Source organism: Grus americana, chromosome 14 (genome assembly GCF_028858705.1).
Source record: "Grus americana isolate bGruAme1 chromosome 14, bGruAme1.mat, whole genome shotgun sequence".
Taxonomy (NCBI): Eukaryota; Metazoa; Chordata; class Aves; order Gruiformes; family Gruidae; genus Grus; species Grus americana.
In genome coordinates this window covers 88,578-109,743 of record NC_072865.1, presented here as the reverse complement: position 1 = coordinate 109,743, position 21,166 = coordinate 88,578, and the positions used below count along the sequence as shown (strand labels likewise).

Genomic DNA, 21,166 nt, shown 5'->3' with positions numbered 1-21,166 from the left:
AACAGGCAGAACTCATCTTTTCTCTCTTATCTCCCTCATCCCCCTGCCTTAGAAGAGCTTTTTATTTTATTTCTCTGCCTTTATATAGGCTAATATGAAAATGGTAAAGTTAGTTTCAAGTTTGGGTATAACAAAATAGAGCTGCTTCCCCTAGGAAGGTCTCTTCTAACTAAACAGCTTTCAATCACAAAGTAAAACAGGTAAAGAAGGGAAACGTTCTCAGAATAAATTCCAATTCTAGGGCCTTCTCTTCCACAATGTCAGTTTATACTGTCAGCTCACGCTTCTTCTGTGTTTTCCTTATCCCTTTCAGTGTTTGATACTCTTCCATTACAATCTGCACCTTTAAGCTTCAGAGAGAGTTCTTCCAATTCACGTTTCTTCCTAAGACCCTTATTTATTCTGCAAAAATTTTCCAGAAGCACTCGTGTTCTTGAGCCCTGACTAATTGCTCTTCCTCTGCATTTCACTGCTTCTGCCTGAACCTCTGCTTCAGCGGGATCTCTGGATCTGACCTGGCATCGTTCTAAATGTGGCTTTGCTTAAGCTGCTCTACTCAAGGAACAGTTAGTTTGATTCCCATGCCTTATTGCTGGACACCTATTTTAACCGTCTGTAGAACGAAAATTGGTTATGAGTTATTTCAACATTAGCATATCTGCTAGAAAAATATACAGCCTTAATTTGAAAACAGTCAATGAATTGCTTTCCTGGTAGGTCTTAAGATCTTAATTACACAGCACTATACAATATTACTAATAACTTTATAACAAGAATACTACTAATAAATCATTCTGATTTAATTTGACCTGCAACTGGCTTTTGTTCGGAAAAAAAAAACCTTCAGTACCAGTAGTTTCTCCTCATGGGAAGGTAAATTAATGGATTAATTTCTCATTCTTCTTTATGATATGGAAAGAAATTGAGCTACTTATTGCTAACTGTAAATTGCCAGCTTAAAATGTTTCCTGAAGTTGCTCTAAAGCTCAACATGCTGCTTAACAATGACGTGCTGCTTAAGACATTCACAAGACCACCTGCTCTACTAATGTTGATGTTCATATTCTGTTTTTGCCACCATTATTTCTAATGCACTGTGAATCTTCATACTGCTCCTCAGCACATTAAACAGTTTAAACCACTAAGGCACGTTTTATTTAGGTGCCAGTTACCCATGCTGCAGTTATTTAGCACTCCCACACTCTTCATACGTTGTACTCACCAGGTCTCTGAATTTTCTCTCTTCTATTTGCATATTCCACTCACCTGAGTATGAACACATTATTCAAGTACCAGAGCTGTTGCCGTGCTGGTCCCTGATACGAAACTGCTGCGGTTGGAAATATTTTGGTGAAGGTTGTACGTGTGCGTGTTACTTGGATGTGAGAGAGCAGATTCCTTTTATCCTATTTGTAGGTCAGTTATGCCATCAGTTGTGTGAATTATGCAGTCCCTTATGCAACCATGTTGTGACCATTCATATCCAAAAGCAGACTATGACAAAATGTTCTTTGTCACTGTTTGTAGAGACATTTGTGGTTTCAACTCTTGCACGTAATGGAGAGTTGCTAATACTTTGTATTTTTCATCATTGCTTGTTATACTAAAGTTCATGCATTCATGAGAAAATTCTTCCCTAGCAGCTCTTTGGTTTTGTTCTGACTCTCTTTGGCCTCTTTCCTTTTCATAAAGGCTATTTGGCAAATAATGAAACTTTGCCATGGTGCCTTCCTTCAGGGTTTGTGGATTTTTTTGGTTAGTTTGGTTTTGTGTTTTGGTTTTTTTTGGGGGGGTGGTGTGTGTTTTGTTGTTAGCTGAAGAACAATAGTTTTCTAGCATTTTTTTTTTAATTAAAAAAACCCAGCTTATGTAATGGTCATTTTAGTGTGATTCAGAGATCTGCGTACTGGACCTGATCAATCCTTGACTGTAACGTGCACATACAGGCTATTTTGGGGGGTGAGGTGGGGAAAGGGGCCCACTAATGAACTCTGGCATTGACCGGGGAGGAGGATTCTCTTAGCAGTATTCCTTGGGGAGTTGTTACAATACAACAATTTCTGGTACCCTGGTATGCTTAAGCATACACGTTCCCACCCTACAACAAGGATATTTCCCCCCTTTTTTTTTGCCCTACTGTTCAGCCTTGTCCGAGTAGTTAAGCTGAAGTTTCGAAGAACAAGAGCACCAGGCAACAGTGAATTATCCTGGAAACTACAACTAACAGCCTTCATCCCTTTGGTTTGATAACCCTCGACCTCTGTATCAGCAAGTTCATTTTGTTTTACATTCGGTTTTGGGTGAAACCGGGAGCCGTGGGACTTAGCTTTTAAACCTAACTAATCTGTTTGGGTGCAGCATTTAATCGCTGTTGTCTTGAACTCCCTAGAGACGGCAACTTCACGGAACATGGCTTCTTCTGAGGTCTCTATTACTCTGTCTCCTGGAGTATCCGTGATCTTAATTCAGCGCTTTCTCTTCTGTGATTTTCTGACGTTGTGCGTTACTCCCCTGCCATCTTCCCAGACGGTCTCCTTTCCTGCTGCGCTGCTGTCAACCTCCTCTCCCCCGCTGGGCGGTGGCGAGGCCCGCTGGCGGGGCTCCGTCCTCCGGGGCGTTCCGCTCCCTCAGGACTCTGACGGGAGCCCCGCCTCGGTGCGGGCGGTTGCGGGAGCCGCCCCGGCGCCGCTGCCGGGCGCTTCCCGTGTGCGGGGCGGGCGGCCCGAGCCGCCGAGGACTCTGCAGCGGCGCAGGGCGGGATGCTCGGGGCGCGCTGCGGCCCTTTCACTCCGACGCGTCGGCTCCTCCCCTTCAAGTACCCGGGGCGGGGCTGCGCTTGCTGCAGGAATCTGCCCTTTAAGAGCCGCCTCCCGCAGCCTCCGAGCCCTGAGCCGCCGCCCGAGCCCGCCCGGCGCCGCCATGGTCTCCTGGATCATCTCCCGCCTCGTGGTGTGAGTGCGGGCGGCCGGGGCGGAGGGATGTGCAGGCCGCCGCGCAGGGCCCTTCCTCCACAGGGGCGGCCCTGGGACCCGGCCGCTGCCCGGAGCGTAGCTGCAGCGGTGCTGCTGCTTCTGCCCCGCGGAACCCCGCGCGACCCCGCGCCTCGGAGGGACGGCTGTGGGGCGGGTGCTGTTTCGCAGGCGGCTGCGGCCTCGTACCGGCCGGTCCGCGCAGCCTGCCGTGGCCCGGGCACGGCCCGGCGGCCCAAGGGCGGGGCCGGGGTGGGGGAGGTTGAGCCGCACCTGGGGCGGTTGCGGGGGACCGGCATCCCGCCAGGAACCGCCGAGGAACTCCCCGCGGCGGGCAGAGGCAGCTGACTGCGGGACGCCGCGAAGCGCTGAGGGGTCTCTTCTTCTCACAGGCTGATCTTCGGCACCCTCTACCCCGCGTACTCCTCCTACAAGGCCGTGAAGACGAAAAACGTGAAGGAATATGTGAGTACGGGTTCGCCGTGCCGGCGCAGCGCCCACCCTGTCCCTCGCTACAGCCCTGTAAGCCCCCGGCCTGTCCCCGCGGCGAGGGCTCTCCGGCTCCGCAGGGGCGCCGGGTCAGCCAGGCCGCCTGAGCAGCAGCCCCCACAGTCTCTGGAGAAGTTGCCGAGGAAGGGCGCTTACGAAAATGGGAGGTCTCAAACCGTAAACGGGGGCTGTTTTTTCTCAGGAGATGCTGAGTGAGGATGGGAAAGTGGGGGAAACTCTGCAGTCTAGAAGGATCTGAAAGTCCAGGACAAGTTTTTTCCTCTAACTTTGTCCTTACTCTGTGTGCTTTTACTGCTTTTTCAGCACTATTTTTGTTTTCTTCTAAAAAGCTGAGTAATTTTGCTTGGTTTGTGTCTTCCTATCAACCTTACTTACAATCAGTGTTTTCTGCTGCTCAGGACTTCATCCTCCTTCCTTTCTGGAATTGTTTCCCCATCTCTGTCTACGCCATTGCTACAATTACCATATATAAAACACCAAATGCTTTTTAGCAATGCGATGTGTTGTTTTCTTACAGAAGGGATATTCTAAGTTGATCAGTAGAGACAAGAACTATCTGGCTTATGGGTGGGGTGATTTTCCATCAGGTTTCCATTACCTGATGGAAAAGAGAGGTAACATGGGTGAATATGGTAGAACTTGTAACTCTTTGTTTTGTGGTGCAGTCTGAGACTCTTTAACTGACTGTGCTCCTTACAAAATGACACATCAGCAATAAGTATTGCAGTATATAGTCCTTTTTTGGTTTATGCTGCTTCAGTCCTCTAGAATTCCCTAGGCCTTTCTTCGGTGTTGGCTTAAAATTCCACCTGCTGGTTTCTGAATGAGATGCCAGCTGAGGTGAGAGTCTCCCTCATAGTGGACAGCTTTACAAACCACAACATCTGGCTGAGGTTTTTTTGGGTTTAGGCTGTTGGTTTGTTGGGGTTTTTTTTAATACTGGTCTCAGCAGAGAAGTTGAAATGTGGATGCTCAGGAGGCATTGATAACTGATACAGTGTTTTGAGTGAGTGTTAGAGATATAGTCAGAAATACAATGAGCCTTACTAAACTTTATTAGTAATAACATTAGAAACTGAAAAGAAAGCATGACAGAAACTATCTGAATAATCACATGATCCTATGACTTCATAGTTATCTCTGAAGTTATATATGAAGTAGTATCCTATTACTATTGTCTTCTCTGGCCGCCTTCTCCTCTTTCCTTCCGGTTGCCCATTACCTTCATTTGTTGCATGAAATGCATATTTTTTTACCTGTAATTTTATTCTGGCTTATGAGTGTCTGTCACAGAATGATTGTTCCAGTTACAGAATCTGTGTTAACTTTAAGACAGACTCAGATTTCACAGTTTTAAATTGTTCTGTTGAGAACTTGAGAGAGGGGGAAAAAAACCCCACCTCTCTTTTCTTTAGAACACCCTATAGCATGCTTGTTCTGGAGCTCGAAGACCCAGTAAATATGGAGCCTTTGCATTTGTAGGCATTCTTTACTGTAAAAACCTGCTCATTTGCTATGGGTAGGTTAGCTGTTGAGGTACACAAATGTGTTTCCTTGCAGAATCTAAACTTTCTATTGATCTTTGGACTTTTGCAAAGCATTTGACATTGTCCTGCATGACATCCTTGTTTCTAAATTGGAGAGACATGGATTCAATGGATGGACCACTTGGTGGATAAGGAATTGGCTGGATGGTCGCACTCAAAGAGTTGTGGTCAACAGCTCAATGTCCAAGTGGAGATCAGTGATGAGTGGCGTTCCCCAGGGGTCAGTACTGGGACCGGCACTGTTTAATATCTTTGTTGGTGACATGGACAGCGGGATCGAGTGCACCCTCAACAAGTTTGCCGATGACACCAAGCTGTGTGGTGTGGTCAACGTGTTGGAGGGAAGGGATGCCATCCAGAGGGACCTTGACAGGCTGGAGAGCTGGGCCCGTGCGAACTGCATGAAGTTCAACAAGGCTCTTGGAACCCCATTAAAAGAAGGACATGGAGCTGTTGGAGAGAGTCCAGAGGAGGCCACGAAGCTGATCAGAGGGCTGGAGCACCTCTCCTATGCGGACAGGCTGAGAGAGTTGGGGTTGTTCAGCCTGAAGAAAAGAAGGCTCCAGGGAGATCTAATTGCGGCTTACCAGTACCTGAAGGGGCCTACAGGAAAGATGGAGAGGGACTGTTTATCAGGGAGTGTAGTGACAGGACAAGGGGGAATGGGTTTAAGCTGAAGGAGGGTCGATTTAGAGTAGATGTTAGAAAGAAATTCTTTACTGTGAGGGTGGTGAGGCACTGGAACAGGTTGCCCAGAGAGGCTGTGGAGGCCCCATCCCTGGCAGTGTTCAAGGCCAGGCTGGATGAGGCTTTGGGCAACCTGGTCTAGTGGAGGGTGTCCCTGCCCATGGCAGGGGGGGTTGGAACGAGATGATCTTTAAGGTCCCTTCCAACCCAAACCATTCTATGATTCTGTGGTCTGATTTTCTTTTGGTAGATACCTTAATTGCTGTAAGACTTCCCTAATCTAATGGTGGAAAAAAAGAGGTACAGAACTTGAGTATCATAAAGTTGTCTTAGTAATATTAGCTAATCACCTGGTTGTAAGCCCCATGTAAAAAGTCAGTGGAAAACTTGAATGCTGTGCTGCATGTTCTCAAAGCCAGCTACATCTATGTACTACTAGCTCATTGTGCTTACGAACCAACATCGGTGGGGGAGAAAGATCTTACAGATCTATCTGTGCTAGAGAGTGTGGTGTATTGAAGATTGAGTTGACACAGACCGAGTTACTACTACAAGCAGTCCATCAATGTCATCAGAGTGCAGCGCAAACTTACTCTTCTGCCCCACCGTGATATAAATTTATGATCGGTCCTTGAGCATCTGTGATAAACTGCTGTAGTAGCTCAGACTGTTTTAAAAGTAATTTCTTTTTAGGTGTCATCTTCAGCTTTTGTCAAGTCTACATTCCAACTATGCTTTTGCATTTACTGAATTTATTTAGGTTCTTGATGCAAGCTGGGGAGTCTACATATGTGCAGTTAGCTGAAGTTGGTGGTCTTCAGCTTGAGCAGCAAAGACCTGACTCCTTTTTAATGGATTGGGGGCGGGGGGAAAGCCCGGTTTGACCCTCAGTTTTTGAAGGTGTTTGTAAACTGTGGATTAAAAACATCGTAAGAAAAAAAATTAGTGAATCTTCCCCTCTGCTTTTTCCTCTTTTAGTTTCTGGTCATCTGTACTTTGGGGACTTCTAGAGCTAGAAGCTGGATCCTTCCAGTTTATTTAACAGCCATGTTTCTTTTTGTCTTTGGCTGTGCAGCGTGACAGGAGGAAACAGGGCAAGAGACCTGTGTCCACTATCAAAGATGTGAACGTGCAGTTTATTTGAACAGTAACAAAGCAATGTTTACTGTTCTTCTTGGTTCCTCTTCTAATATTCCTGAGCATTCTGTTAGCAGAATAAAAAAGTCTAATGCGCACAGAGCTTATGGTTTCATCAGGCTGTGTGCAGTGACCACTACCGAGTGGCCTGAGCTAATTTATGTAACTGTAATAGTTTTCACTAAGAAATGACAGTTACTGAGTGTTCATTACTTTGTATTTAATGACATTTAGCGACAAGATGTCAACTGGTTATCAATCAGTATAGATCCCTTTCTGAATTCTTTAGTCGACTCATATCTAATACCCTGGATAGAAAAGTATCTTCGCACATTTTGTCATTTTATTATTCATAACCTTTTCCAGATCTTTCATGAAGATGAGCAGCACAGATCTCAACACTGATTCCTGTGGGATTCCACTGGTAACTTTCCTCATTGTGAAAAATGACCATTTATTTTTACCCTTTGCTTCCTCTCTTTTAACCAATTGTTAATCCTCAAGAGTCCCTTCATTTTTATCCTTGACAATTTAGTTTCTTGGAGTGTTTATTTAGGCTTATTGGAAACTGTAGAAACTCTATAGCAGGAACTTATGGAAACCTTCTAAGAATTCTGCTACATTTGTGAGATTATTTTTTTTTTTCTGCAAAAAACATATTCCTCATTATGTTATACATATCAATGTATCTGCAAATTGCTTTTATTATTATTGCCTTCATTTTGCCTAATACTGAAGTAAGATTTACTGGTATATAGCTTCTCTGAAATCTCTCACCAGCTGGGATCACTGTTTGCCACCTTTGCTTTGTCATTATTCGCACACTTTTTCATACAGGAGCTGATTTATGTTGCTGCATTGAAGAGTTAACCATTTGTTTCATAGAGTTGGTTTAGAAGTCAAGTGAATGACTCCTGGTCCTGTCCAAACTGATGATAGAAGGGGAAAAAAAAGGGGGGGGGGGGCAGGAGAGAGCCGTAAAGCACAAGTTTTGCTACTTTCTGTTGTGAAAAAATTGCATAATAAATTGGAATTTGGGCTACTAACCACTATCTTCAAAACCATGCACTGTATTAGAGGGGTTGGAGGCAGCGTAATTTTATTGTTTTTTTCAGAAAGTTTTGGGGAGGTCTTACAAGAACAGATCACCAAATTATCCAACGCATGCAAGTTTGGGGAAATACCTGCTTTTATAACTTCATTTGCTGTAACAAAGACTCTCACTAAACTGTTAATGTAATTTTAATATATGGATTAATGTGTGGATTTAATATGTGGAATGTCCTTGATTCGGTTTTAGTTCTCCTTTCCCATTCTTGATGACACTAAGAGTGTCAAGTTGCTTTTAGCAGAGGTGACCTCTTCTTTCCATTTATCTGCTACTTAAATGTATTTTTACTACTTAACAGCATAGAAACCTGGCAATTTCCCTTATAAGATATCGACTTTACTGCTATTGGAAATTTTTGGGTAGCAGTTTTTATAATTCAGCTGATTCCTCTTTAGGAATAATTGGCCTGTAGCTTAGAGACTTGTTACTAAAACAGCAGAGAGAGTGTGTGTTTTATGGGGGAATTATTTTATGTTTGGTTTGAAAGAAATGCCTACTGCTCCAGAGGAAAGTGTGAGGAACTAGGGGGACAGATGATAGCCATACAGATGTGCCATAATAGCACAACGTACAGAAGACCTTAAACAAGAAGATAAGGTTCATGCAACATGTTCTTTGCTTTCTTACCTCTCTTACTGAGCCTTTATTTAAAAAGAAAAGTGCTCATGTAATTTCTGGGAGTAATGATCAAGGCAAAGAATGCTTATTAATGAGTTAGAGCAAAGTACTGTATCTGTTGGTTTGGGTGGTTTTTTTCTTCCCAAGAAAAAACTTTAAATCAAGAAAATCTAGGGCTACAGTTGAAACTAAACTTTTGCATATGTGTGAACATATATATATTTATTACAATAATCATGATATATGAAAGACTATAACTTTTTAAAGTGAACTGCTTACTCTTTTTAGATAGCTTATTTGAGACTTTAACACTATTGCATCATGATATTGCTACAGGGCGTGCATTCATCAGTGTATCTGTATGCATTTATCTGTTTAGAGCACATTAATCCTACATGTTTTCCCAAACTATAATGTACCATTTGGTACATTACTGATTATATATGCCTTCTGTTGCTGAATTCATCTTAACGTGTGGAGTTGATGAGTCATTTTTACTGAGAAGATGTTTTGCTTTTTTCTGGGTTCTGATGGATGTCTGTTGAGTGACTGCTCTTTTGCAGGTGAAGTGGATGATGTACTGGATTGTGTTTGCCTTTTTCACCACTGCAGAAACACTTACAGATATTGTTCTTTCCTGGTGAGTTCCTGGGTGGCATGGGGTTTTTTGTTGTGTTGGTGGTTTTTTGTTGGGTTTTTGGGTGGAGGTGTTTTTTGGGCGCTTTTTTTTTTTTTTTTAAAGAAGAGAAGAGTAGTGTTAAGACGGTAAGAATAAACTGTCTCTCCATTAGGCGTTTTCGATTGCTATGAAGAGTCTGTAGGTTTGTAGATATTGTGGGTAGTAGCTGCTGTCTTAGCTGTTTCTTCTGTACTTGCAAACAGTTAGGATAAATACACAGTATCTGTAAGACGATCTTCATCCATTCATAACACAAAGTATTTTGAGCAGCTCTTAATGTGAACTAGTACAGTGTGAGAAAAGGTGTTCTAAAAAACACTTAAAAGAAAAAAGATGGTAGAAGGAAGGGCCCTATTTTGCTTTGTGAGCCTGTTGCGTGGAGGAGCAGACCAAGTCCATGTCTGTGCTCTGAGTGGTGTTTTGCATTATGAAATTCTCTTCCACTAGTGGCGATGGGATGGAGTGGGGTCAGGGGAAGCAGATTCTTAATCCTTTCAGTGCTGTGTGTCATGCTTGTCATAGAACCATTGAACAGTTTGGGTTGGAAGGGACCTTAAAGACCATCTCGTTCCAACCCCCCCTGCCATGGGCAGGGACACCCTCCACTAGACCAGGTTGCCCAAAGCCCCATCCAACCTGGCCTTGAACACTGCCAGGGAGCCAGGGGCAGCCACAGCTTCTCTGGGCAACCTGTTCCAGTGCCTTGCCACTCTCATAGTGAAGAATTTCTTCCTAATATCTAATCTAAATCTACCCTCCTTCAGCTTAAAACCATTATCCCTTGTCCTATCACTCCATACCCTTGTCAACGGTGCCTCTCTAGGTTTTTCATGTCTTCAACTGAACCTTTGGAACAGGGTATCTTCAGTTTCTTCCTTGCTTTAGTGTTTGAGCTTTGCATACATCTCTGAAAGAATACTAGTCAAGAGTTGCATTTTTTTAAAGAAACATGAAATGGCTACATATGCCTTACAAAACTGCTCAGCAGTTTTGCCTCTTCCTGCATAAACGTTGGAAAGCAGACGGATCTAAAAAGTACAAGAGCTTTGGCTTGTTCACGTACTTAAAATGGACCACTGAAAACAGAAGTGTCTTACCGCTAATAGAGACAATAGAAAGTTTGCATTCACTTGTTTCAATCTCTGCTACTGTATCTCCCCAGAGACTTTATTGAGTAAGGGTCAGAGATGAAAGACGTGCTGCCTGCTCTCTTTCATTTTGTGTCTTATCTGAGGAGTACCTACTGGAAGTTTCAGAAACCGAGCCATGAGCCTTAGCAGGAACTTGACATTTATTGAGATACGTAGTTGAAAACTTTGGAAAACGAGAGGGAAACTAATGTAATATTAACATCCAGTGGATACTCTCTGAACAAACTTCAGAATGATGAGAGTAGCTACCAGATTGTAATTTGGTGTGTTTGCAGGGCTGAGAGATGCCCTGTTTATGGAGTTTTCATGGCTATGGATGAAAGACTAAATGAGACTCGAAGAAGGTATGTCCTAGGATTCCAAAGAGGGTTCTGCTACTCTGACCCGATACATTGATTCTTTTATTTCTGAGCCTTTATCTTGCCTTTGCTCTTTCTGCCTATGCTGCTGTCTACCAGTTATCTCCATCTGTCTCTGCTGATCTTGATTCCAGTTCTCCATCTTTCTCTCTTTCTCCTTTTTTTTTTTTTCTTCCCTCTTTCTCTCAGGTTTCCCTTTTATTTCGAGCTGAAAATCGCATTTGTGATTTGGCTGCTCTCCCCTTACACCAAGGGCTCCAGTGTCCTCTACAGGAAGTTTGTGCACCCAACGCTCTCCAATAAGGAGAAGGTACTCGCTTGTTGTTAGAAGATACTGACCTGTCTGGGAGCTGACTGACTTCTGATTCAGTTATGCCACAATAAAAATTGAAATGCATGAATCATGCTTGTGCTGACATTAGTGGATGTAGAATGATTTTGTTCCTGACAACAATGTCTGCAGCTTACTGAAAATTGTAATGTAGCCAGTAGTTTGCCTAATGCTTAGAAAGCATGTTTGGCTAACCCAGTGTCATGAGTTGTTATAGTCACTGTCAGTAGTTAAGCTTTTTGAATCACGATAAGAGCAGCATGTTCTGTAGCCATGCTGTTTGTTCGCATTGTCAGTATAAGCAACTGCTTTCAGTTGTTAAAATCTGGAGATGGCATACTTTAGGTAGAAGTTGCAATTGTAAGCTCTCTGTAAGTGGCAGAGAAACTGCAGTTACGTGATCAATGACAGCAGATGCTGGTAGCCTGGAAAAAAGCATCCAGATGAGCTTTGGGTTCTTAAGGGTGATGGTGGGGAGACTTTGATTGTGTTTGTAACAAGGAGCTAAATGCCATGTTCCACGTTGCCTTCCTAGGAAATTGATGAATACATTACTCAGGCTCGTGACAAGAGCTATGAAACCATGATGCGAGTTGGCAAGAGAGGGTTAAACCTTGCTGCCAATGCAGCAGTTACTGCAGCTGCAAAGGTAATGCAACACCTTCTGTAACATTTAGGAATTCCTCAGCAGTTTAGTTTTGTGTGCCAGTAGTTAGTGCTATGGGTCTGTTAGGGACGCTGGTACTTGTTGGCACCAATCTACCTTTCCTTTCCTCCAGTTTGCCTTGCAGTTGATCCCATCCTTTGACTTAGGAAAAGTGGAGGGAGAGTGGAATGGATTTTGCTTTAACCTCTTCCCTGTTGGTCTTGGGAGCATACTTTTCTTTTTCCCTTCTCTGTTTTTTTCCGAGTAACCTAGTGGGGAATAGGGCACCTTTCCTCCTCTTCTGAATGATCCCATGTGAGGTGATCTCGGTGAAAGCAAAGTGCCCTTGACCCTAATTTTTATGTCCTCTTAGGGTCAGGGAGTTTTGTCTGAGAAGCTGCGAAGTTTCAGCATGCAGGATCTCACTCTGATCCGGGATGAGGATACCGTGCATATGCGAAGCCATGAGCCACAGTTGCACCCTTCTGGTGGGAGTCTTCTTGAAACCATTGAGGATTCAGGTACAGAGTACCCCTGCTGGGCCATCGTATGAGGCCTCATACGATGAGTTGCGGGGGGGGGGGGCAGGGAGGAGGGGTTCCCTGGACTTTTCATGCACTGGGTCTCAGACGGACTACAAGATTCCAAGTTATCTGGGAGAAGTTGCATTGTCTTCCCCTAGGCCTTTCCCCTCTACTAACAGATCTCTGTACTTTTTGGGTTATCCTTCTTAAGGATTGTTGACATCTCCCTTTCATGTGGTCCTTCAGAATGGGCCATTTTAGACTTCATGTGATTTTTTTTTTTCCAAAGTATTTGCTAAAACTTCCTCTCTCATTCCTTAGCTTCCTGTTGCTCCTCAGGAGAGGAAAGCAGTGTGGCACAGAGGTCTAATGGAACCCCATCGGAGACTAGAACAGACCCATCAGATGAAGATGCAGGAGACAAACTTCCTAAACGTACCCAGAGTCTCAAAACTCCTAAGAAGGTGATGAAAGCTGAGGTGAGCTGGTGTGTAAAGTATTTCCAGCACAGACATTGATTTGTGAGCTTTGTTGGAAGGCTCTGGCTTCATAGGCTCGGTCATTTAAAAGCTGTTTGTATGAACTTTGGTGGACTAAGTCTTTGCTAATTGAGTCCTACATCAGAGGACTTGGCATCTACTTGCTATACTAGTTTCTAGCTTTTGGGTTTTTTATCATGCCTGTAAACCTTTGTCATAAGCCAGGACCCAGCTTTGCTTTCATTCAGGTTTTGTGTTGAAAGGGGGGGCATTAGATACTTTTAACATGTTTTGTTGACCATATCCTTTCTCCTGTCCGTTACAGTCTGAATATGTAATACCACTGTGACATTTATCCCTGGGACAGCTGCTTTCTCCTCATCTAAAATGCAATGGTTCTGTACCCTCTTAGGCCTTCCTGGACTTCTGCATATTAGATATGGGGAAAATGTAATTTCCCCCTCCACACCACTCCCCACCACCCCTGCTTCCCCCCACCCCACCCCCCAGGGTTTTGTCTTGAAGTTTGATTAACTAGTCATTGTTGACCTGTCCCCTCCATATGACCATGTGATGATCCAAGATATTTACAGCCATTCAGATGGGATGTGAGTTGCCTGTATTCTTATTAAAACAAACCGTACACAAAAATAAATGCAATTGTGTCCAAGAGCCATTTTAGCGTAACAATTTTTTTTTTTTTTTTCAGCTGTTGGTGTGTTTTGTAGAATATGCATTTTGAGGTGCTGCTTTCCAGGTTTTGACTCAAACTTTTCTTGTGGTTTGATTTATACGTGATAAAATGCTTCCCTTTTTGTGAAGTTGGGGTCCTATTTGCTTGATTCAACTCAGACTCCTAATTTTTTTTTTTATTTTTATTTAAGATACAACGTGCTATGACTGGCTCACATCGTTGAGCTTTTCAGGCTAAATATTAAATAATTTGGAGGAAAATAATTGCTTAGAGCATCATTTTAAGTCTTACTCTTAACCTGATTTTACAGTGTACAGGACACCTTTGCATGTGATTTAAGTACTCTTTGTGACAGAATCACAGAATAGTTGAGGTTGGAGAGTACCTCTGGAGATCATCTGGTCCAACCCCACTGCTCAAGCAAGGCCATCTAGACCCTGTTTCCCAGGACCATGTCCAGATGGCTCTTGAATATCTCCAAGGATGGACATACAAAGATGCATTTAACGTCAGCCTGGATCTTTTTTAAATTCCCAAGGCTTACTTCTGAGTTGACTCCTCTGCTTTCTTCTCTAGCATATTGGATAGTAGCAAGGAAACAAGAGGAACAAAATTTGATTCCAAGCTTCCTAGTGGGGAATTTTTAAAGTGAAATCGTGAAAAGACAGTAACATCTCTTCTATGCTGTTTGTTGTGACTACAGAAATTCTGATAAAGGCTTTTGCAGGCATATTGGGTTTTATGCTCAGTCTGTTTGGATCTTTGGTTCAGATATAGGAATTGTAGGAGGTCTTTGACTGAGATCTCTGAGATTGCCCAGAAGGGCTGAATGCATCGTAGATCATAAATGCACTCTTCTTGCCAGTATCTAGAATGGAAGATACTGGAGTAAAGTGTGCAAACTAGTTCAAGATGTTTCTACATCTTTCAGAGAACAGCATTTGGGATGGCAGTCAAGAAGCAGAAAAGTTATAACAGTGAAGTGTTGTGTGAATATTAACAGTTAGAAATACTACTATGTCTAATCTTTTGTTGAGACAGCTGTCTTTGGTTTTATTATCACATTTGTCCTGTTTTAGAATGTCTTCCTCTCCTGGCTGCTATTTGATGGATACGCTCAGAGTGATTTGTTTACTAACCAAAACCAAATGGAATGGTTAAATAACCTTTTTGAAACAAAGGATGACACGAATAGGGTCATCATGTTGTCATTGTTTTGTCCTATTTTCATTCTGCATTCTTGTCTCCTTCTGTTAGACATTTAAGTGTTAAAGTAAACTAACCTAAGATGCCTCTTTTTCTTTCTCCTCAGCTTCCAGTGAGAAGTGTGAAAGCCCGCCCTAAGAAGAAAGCTGCAGGCTCTCTTGCTTCTGGCGAGTCATCCTAAGGAGACCTCTCCCTGCCCAGCACCTGTCTCTGTCCCGGGATTTGCCTGTCTCTTTTGAAGGGAAACTCCCCAAAGGAAGGGAGCTGAGATTCATGTACATAACAGATACTGCTTTGTAGAGCCCATTCCAAGGCAAGGGGAGGCTGGGATTCAGAAAATAGAGTAGAGGATACACATCCTCAGGAATTTTCTCCTTTTCATCCCTCTATTGGAGGGAATGCTGATATGTTTGTACATAGCCTGTTGCTTTGGAATTCCCACTGTATAACCCTAGTTGGGGAGAATCTTTGCTGGAAGAACCAGCTAGGGTTAGAGACATCCATTGCACAGAAGCTGGAAAAATATTAGACGCTGGAGTTCTGCAGGGGTGGGTGGCTCCCTAAAATGTCTTATCTTGCTCTGGGTATTCTTCTGCAGCTGTGTGTTGTTAAGAAGTGCCCATTATGATTCATCCTCCTTGAGAATGGACTGTACCTGTCATGTCCATCCCCTTTGAGAAGGTGACTGAAATGATGTACGCTGAATGGTTTTGAACATAAAGGACTAGCTCATGGGAGAAGTATGCTAGATTCCTGTTACTAGTACTGGAAGATGAAGAGATTGTTTTTTTGTTTTTTTTTCTGGAAGGTGAAGGGAGATAATTGAAAAACTGAGTGATGAAGAAAACGTGCTGTTACATGCACATGTGATGGAGTAGATACAGGTATCTGTAAGACTTAACTATTGAGAAGAAAAGTTGGGCATCCGTAAGATTTTGGCTCTTTTTGAAGCTGCTTGAATTTTATTTCAGGTTCTGTTGTTCGCTTTGATTCCCGTGAGAGCATCAGAGTTAGGCGAGTCCCATGCAGTGGGAAAAGTTGACAGAGAGACTGTTGCTTTGACGTTCAGTGGTTGAACTCCATGTCATCCCGATGCTTGTTACTATGGACAAATTCTTGTATTTTAGCAGGTGGGTGGGGAAAATCTGGCTCAATATAGTCTGCAGGCATACTTGAGAACTTCAGAAGCCCTTATCTCTCGGCTTTAGGAGATCCAATCCTCATGGCATGAGAACTGATAAATAGCTGATGTATGAATTTCACTAATTCCAGGATTCCATTTATGGGGGATAAAAAGCAGGGAGTAGGGCACAATACTGTGATTAATCAGTCCTCTTGCTTTATCCTACTGCAACCCTTGCACAAATTTTCTGTCTGACCATGTGCCATGTTTATCAATGTCCTGAGACTTGAGCAATATGTAACACTTGGGACAGAACTACATTGAATGTAGAGTATGTATTGTGGGAGTGAAATTGCAGTGCTGCAGAGAAAATTTGCACCATGCCAAGCCATACTGGAATCTAATCTGTTGAACACTGTTAAGAGGCAATCCCCCGTATACATGCCAGCAGAGTCAATGGGACTTTGAGATAAGTAGGGTTCCTGCTGTTGAGATCTATACTGGTGCTCCCCCGTTATAGACATGGCTATCTAAATGAATACTTGCTGATATTAATCTTTGCTGAAACTAGTTATCAGAGGAACCTGGCTCCTCCTTTCCTACTGAAGACCATTCTTAGCTCTAGGTGCAGGCACTTGTGTTTGCCGACATCTTGCTGTCACATTTCTGAAATTACAGTGGATTCTTTACAGAGCCCAGTATTTTGCTGTTGATAATATATCGAAGCACTTCTGCAAGTAACGTTCCACAAGTACGTCTACCCTAAAAAATAGCCCTTCAGAAGTTTGTAAAGTTGAAGATTAGGACTGAATTTTTTTTTTCTTATTTCGCATTGTCTTGGTGGCAAGTTGTTATGAATTGACTAGGTTTTTTAGGAAACCAATTAAGTTGGGTTTACTTTTATTTGTAGCTTTTAAAAATTGAGGTCTTGACAGACCATGTCAGAAACTTGCATCTTGTCAGAAATACTTGTCCTAAATTATCCACAAGACCTTATTCAGGAGCCAGTAGAAAACGCTTGGTTTGGCTTTGAGTTTCGCAAAAAACCCCAAGTATTTTGTTCTTTTTAGTTTGTTAGCAAGCATTGTGTACGTGTCTCACTAGTACATGCAAAGCCACGTCCTGAAGCAGGAATTCTTTCTGTTTCCAGAGAAAATTCCCCTCCATATGAGGGATAAAAATCTTTACTGTTTATGTGGAAGAGTCAGTTGTGAGGAATTGCTGTCCTAGATTTTACTGTACTGAACAAGATAGACCCATTATTCTCTATATACCAAGTATCTCTATGACCACATTTCTTGATTTTTTTTTTTTTAATTAAAAATTTCCATAGCAAATTATTTATGTAAGGCATTGTGAGGGACTTGATTTGGAAGCCAGGGACTGGTTAGTCTCCCCTTATGCTGATCTTCATGCCTTTTACTTGTGCATGCGTTGTGCTTAGTCTTGGATTACTTGGTTTTCATACAGTGACTTTCCAGAATGTTTTCTAGAATCCATTCATTTGTAGTAACTCTTCCTGCTTTGAATCACAGGAAGAATTTCTGAAGACTCGGTTTTGGCATTTGGATGTACCTTTGTCTTCCTGAGCTAGGTCCTGTGCTAAGTATCTTTTACTTAGCATTGATGCTTGATGTCATTAGCCTGTGGGTAAGTATGGGTCAGTCTTACTCTGACGTTTGTTGTGCAGGGGAATTAAATGACTTCTGGTTGTAAGAGAGTCTGGATTAGAGTCAGGGACTATTATCTAGTGTGTGATACGAAGCTGATGATGTCAAGCAGCAGAACTTACCCAGAGCAAGAACAATGTCTTAGTATGGACACTATATTTTCTTCTTCCAGTACACGTGTGACTGCTAGATTGTGCTCTGCTTGATCAAAGCCTCTGCAGATCTGCCACCACCCATGTGACCTCTTAGTGAGTTTCTAGATATAGTTCTGCACTGGATGGCATGGTCTTGCATAGAAATTCTCTTGTTAATGAGAACGCTGAATGTGCTGTTTTGATAAAATGCTTTTATCAGCTGTTGTTCAGTGTTTTCAGCAGGAAATGCTGGAATGTAGTTCCTCTTCAGTATCATCTGTGGGCTTCATTGTGCAATTAAGCAAATGGTTAAATCTTCACCTAGCAGTAGAACCCATTGTGTTCAGTGTTTATACTCCTTTTGTAATATGCCTGGGCACAGAGAAACGCGGTAAGAGAAAACGATACCTGAAGCTGGGGGGCTGTGGGAGTGCTGCAAGTATGTCAAATGTTGTGTGCCTAAAAATTATCCTAAAATACCTGTACCATGAGATACAAAGTGGAGCCATGACTGCCTTTTGGAAAGAAATGTACCTCCACGCTTTATAATACTATGAGTCAGTGTTCTGTTGTTGGAAAATAGTGGAATGTGGTTTCCCTTCTGAGAAACTTAATGATTTGCTGCATAAAAGGGAAAAATGTTTTCTTGCTTGGCAGTATCCCCCATGGTGGGTAAGAAATAGGAAAATATAGGGGAGACTACCGTCAGGTTTCAAAGCCTACACTTCAACTAAACATTTTAATTTCTTACTGTTCTTTATCAAGTTTCTGATTCTCTGGCCTTATGTTTCTGAGTCTGGGGAACTGATTTCTTTTAGACTGGATTAACTTACTTGGTAGGTAGAAGGTGTGTTAGACAGGGATGCTGGTGTTCTGAAAATTGCAAAGCTTCTTCTGGGGAAGCTACACCTTCCCCCGTTTTAGTGAACTGAGTTCCGTTCACTGTCCCTTTTGCAGTGCTGGACGTTTGGGGTTTTTTTTAACACATCCCTCTTTGAAGTATGACTCTCTCACAATATATGGCCAAGTCACTTCTGCCTTGAAAAGCAAGATTTCTAGAGAACCCCAGCTTTCCAGAAATTGTTATGTATTTTTTGCCATCTTTATCAGCAGGAAATATAGTGCCTTAGGAGGAGAGTGGGATAACTATGGAATACTCTGCTGGTTCTCTGATCTGCACGTAGCATTGTATCAAGGAGGCTTGCATGTTAACTGTGAAGTGTCATTGCGTGCTTGAGAGCAGCTGTTGAAGTGAGCTAAGTTTTCCTATCTGTCTTCCAAACTTGCATATAATGCTGAAAAGTGTGGCTTATTGCCTAAAGAGAAATCTAGGGAGAGGAAAAAAAAATATTCTTAGCCTTCTTTCTGATGGGGACACTGTGTTGTCACATTACTCTGCTACTTGCTGGGGAGATGCTGAATCACATCTCTCTATGTAACTGGTCAGTGCTATAGCTTTTCTTGTTTTACCCACTAAGAATTTGTAATGTGACACCTGGCTGCTTTCTGAGTTGCCCTGTAAAGCCAGATACGTGGAAAACCAGCAAAGTATTCTGAAGCTATATGAGCTCATAGAATCCTAGAGTTGTTGGAGGTGGAAGGGACCCCCAGAGGTCATTTGGTTCAACCTCCCTGCTGAAGCAGGGCCACCTGGAGCCAGTTGCCCAGGAGTTTCTGTGTGCTATTTGTGGACTAGAGCCTAACATTTAAGAGCTGGTACTTGCAGAAATTTATATGCTGTATGGGCATGTGCTTTAGTGTTACTGAGGAGAAAGGATTCCCAGTCACCTTCCATCTGGAATTTGGCACTATTACAAGATGCTGTAAACATAACTGAGTCTTAAGTTGTTTATAGGTATTGTTAAGAAGCCTAGAAGCTTCAGAAGAGGCCTTAAGAAGTGTGCAGAGTAACTTGTGAGAACAATTGGTTTGAACAGTAAATGAAGACAATGAACCTGCATAGCAGCTAAGAACCCGTCTTGAGAGAGAGAGTGGAAAATGGACTGTGTACAGTACAGAGTTGTCCAGGAAATACCACTGACTACTTTCTCATCCTCAAGCAATACTTAAACTCTGTGCCCTACAGATTAGAGCCTGATTTCTCTCTTAGAGCACCTTTCTCTCTCTGTCTTACTTTTCTAAGCTGGGCTTGAGCTATATGCATTGAGATTCTTGAACCTTTCATTACTTCAGAACAATAGAGTTTGACTTTTACCTCAGCAGGCAGCTGATCTGCAGGGAGGACCAGATGAATATCAAGTATCTCACATTACTTTCTAGTAGATGTGTTATGCTGGGGAAGCACCAGCAGGGAGCTCCAGATAGATTCATCTGGGAAATTACCCCCCCACAGCCTACATTTTTGGATGAACCAAATGATGGACTTTGCTATGCTCATACACACAGCTACCTGTAGCATCCTAAAATTCAATGTCATAATTGCCAGTGCTGTATTTCTGATGAGAACTGAAATCAAAGTAATATGAAGTGAAAAGAAATAGTGGCAAATTGGTGGGGTTTTTTCTGCAATTTTGCAAGTAAATTTAGGTCTCTGCTGCTTCTTTGCCTAAAACCTTTACGTAAACCCCTTGCAAGCAAACCGTTACTTCCTTGCTGTTTCTCAGCTTCTATCCTTTCATGACCTGGTTATGTTTCTTATGTTTTCTCTTATTAAGGAAGGGACTACTTCCATTTTGCTGACTGTGGAAACATGAAAAATACTGTCTTTTAGAGCTGAAATTTTCCATTATTTAATCCTATGACCTAGAATCATACAGTGACTTGTACAACAAGCCCTGTGGCTGGATTCCCAGGGGGAATCTGAGCATCTATTGCCAATGGCATAGTTTGATGTATTTTGCTTTTCTTGCAGTGGGTTCTGGCTGAAATATGCTTACCGCAGACCCTTTGGACAAGGGCATTGTCTGCATTTAGCCAGATAATGTTAGAAGTAATGTTTATGGGAAGGCTGCAAAAGTGAGTGAACTCTAAAGGAGCAAGAGTTCAAGTCCTCTGTAATATATCACTGTCCAAGACTATCTAAAAGATTTGTGGCAGCAGTAGAAATGCGTTGCTATACTGACTTATCAAAGATGGGGCATTCAATTGTGTTGTTTGCAGCAGGTCAGAGAGGAGAATCAGACTGGATGGCAAGCATATAAATTTCTTACATACAAGGCAACTAAGTTTTTACAAAAAGTAATGCTTAGTAACTTACCAAAAAGAAAGCAAGTTGAAATTTTTTGGTGACCTCATAAAATGAGGAGGTAAATTATCCTGATCATCAAACCTGGTATTGAATACAAACCTGATATATTCATGCTGCTGCCTTTTTGGGAAAGCACTGAGTTGATGGATTCCTCACTTTTGACTCCTCTGCTAGATTATTTCTCAATGTGAATGTCACATAGAGATAAATTAAATTTTTATTTTGACATGTGACCATGAATTCCTGTCTAAATTCAGGCATGCTGAGCTATGTATGAAACAGTGTTGGTTGAATGAAAGCCCAATAAGAAAATGGAGAAGCTAAGACAGATCTAGCCAGGTAAAGATGACTGAAGGACCCTCCTTGAAGTACAGAAATTAGAG

The 21,166-nt window shown here is 42.5% G+C and overlaps 1 protein-coding gene across 2 annotated transcripts; it reads left to right on the top strand.

Moving 5' to 3' along the window:
* The first annotated feature begins 2,629 nt into the window (after window positions 1-2,629).
* On the top strand, window positions 2,630-18,124 carry REEP2 (receptor accessory protein 2). 2 transcript variants are annotated; one of them, XM_054841610.1, is made up of 8 exons: window positions 2,630-2,951; window positions 3,362-3,434; window positions 9,143-9,219; window positions 10,958-11,078; window positions 11,635-11,748; window positions 12,119-12,266; window positions 12,591-12,748; window positions 14,755-18,124. In XM_054841610.1, the coding sequence occupies exons 1-8, from the start codon at window positions 2,920-2,922 to the stop codon at window positions 14,827-14,829; spliced, it is 798 nt and encodes a 265-aa protein (XP_054697585.1). In that variant the 5' UTR covers window positions 2,630-2,919; the 3' UTR covers window positions 14,830-18,124. The 2 variants fall into 2 exon arrangements, with proteins under 2 accessions (XP_054697585.1, XP_054697584.1); XM_054841609.1 differs by lacking the exon at window positions 10,958-11,078.
* The last annotated feature ends 3,042 nt before the right edge of the window (window positions 18,125-21,166 follow it).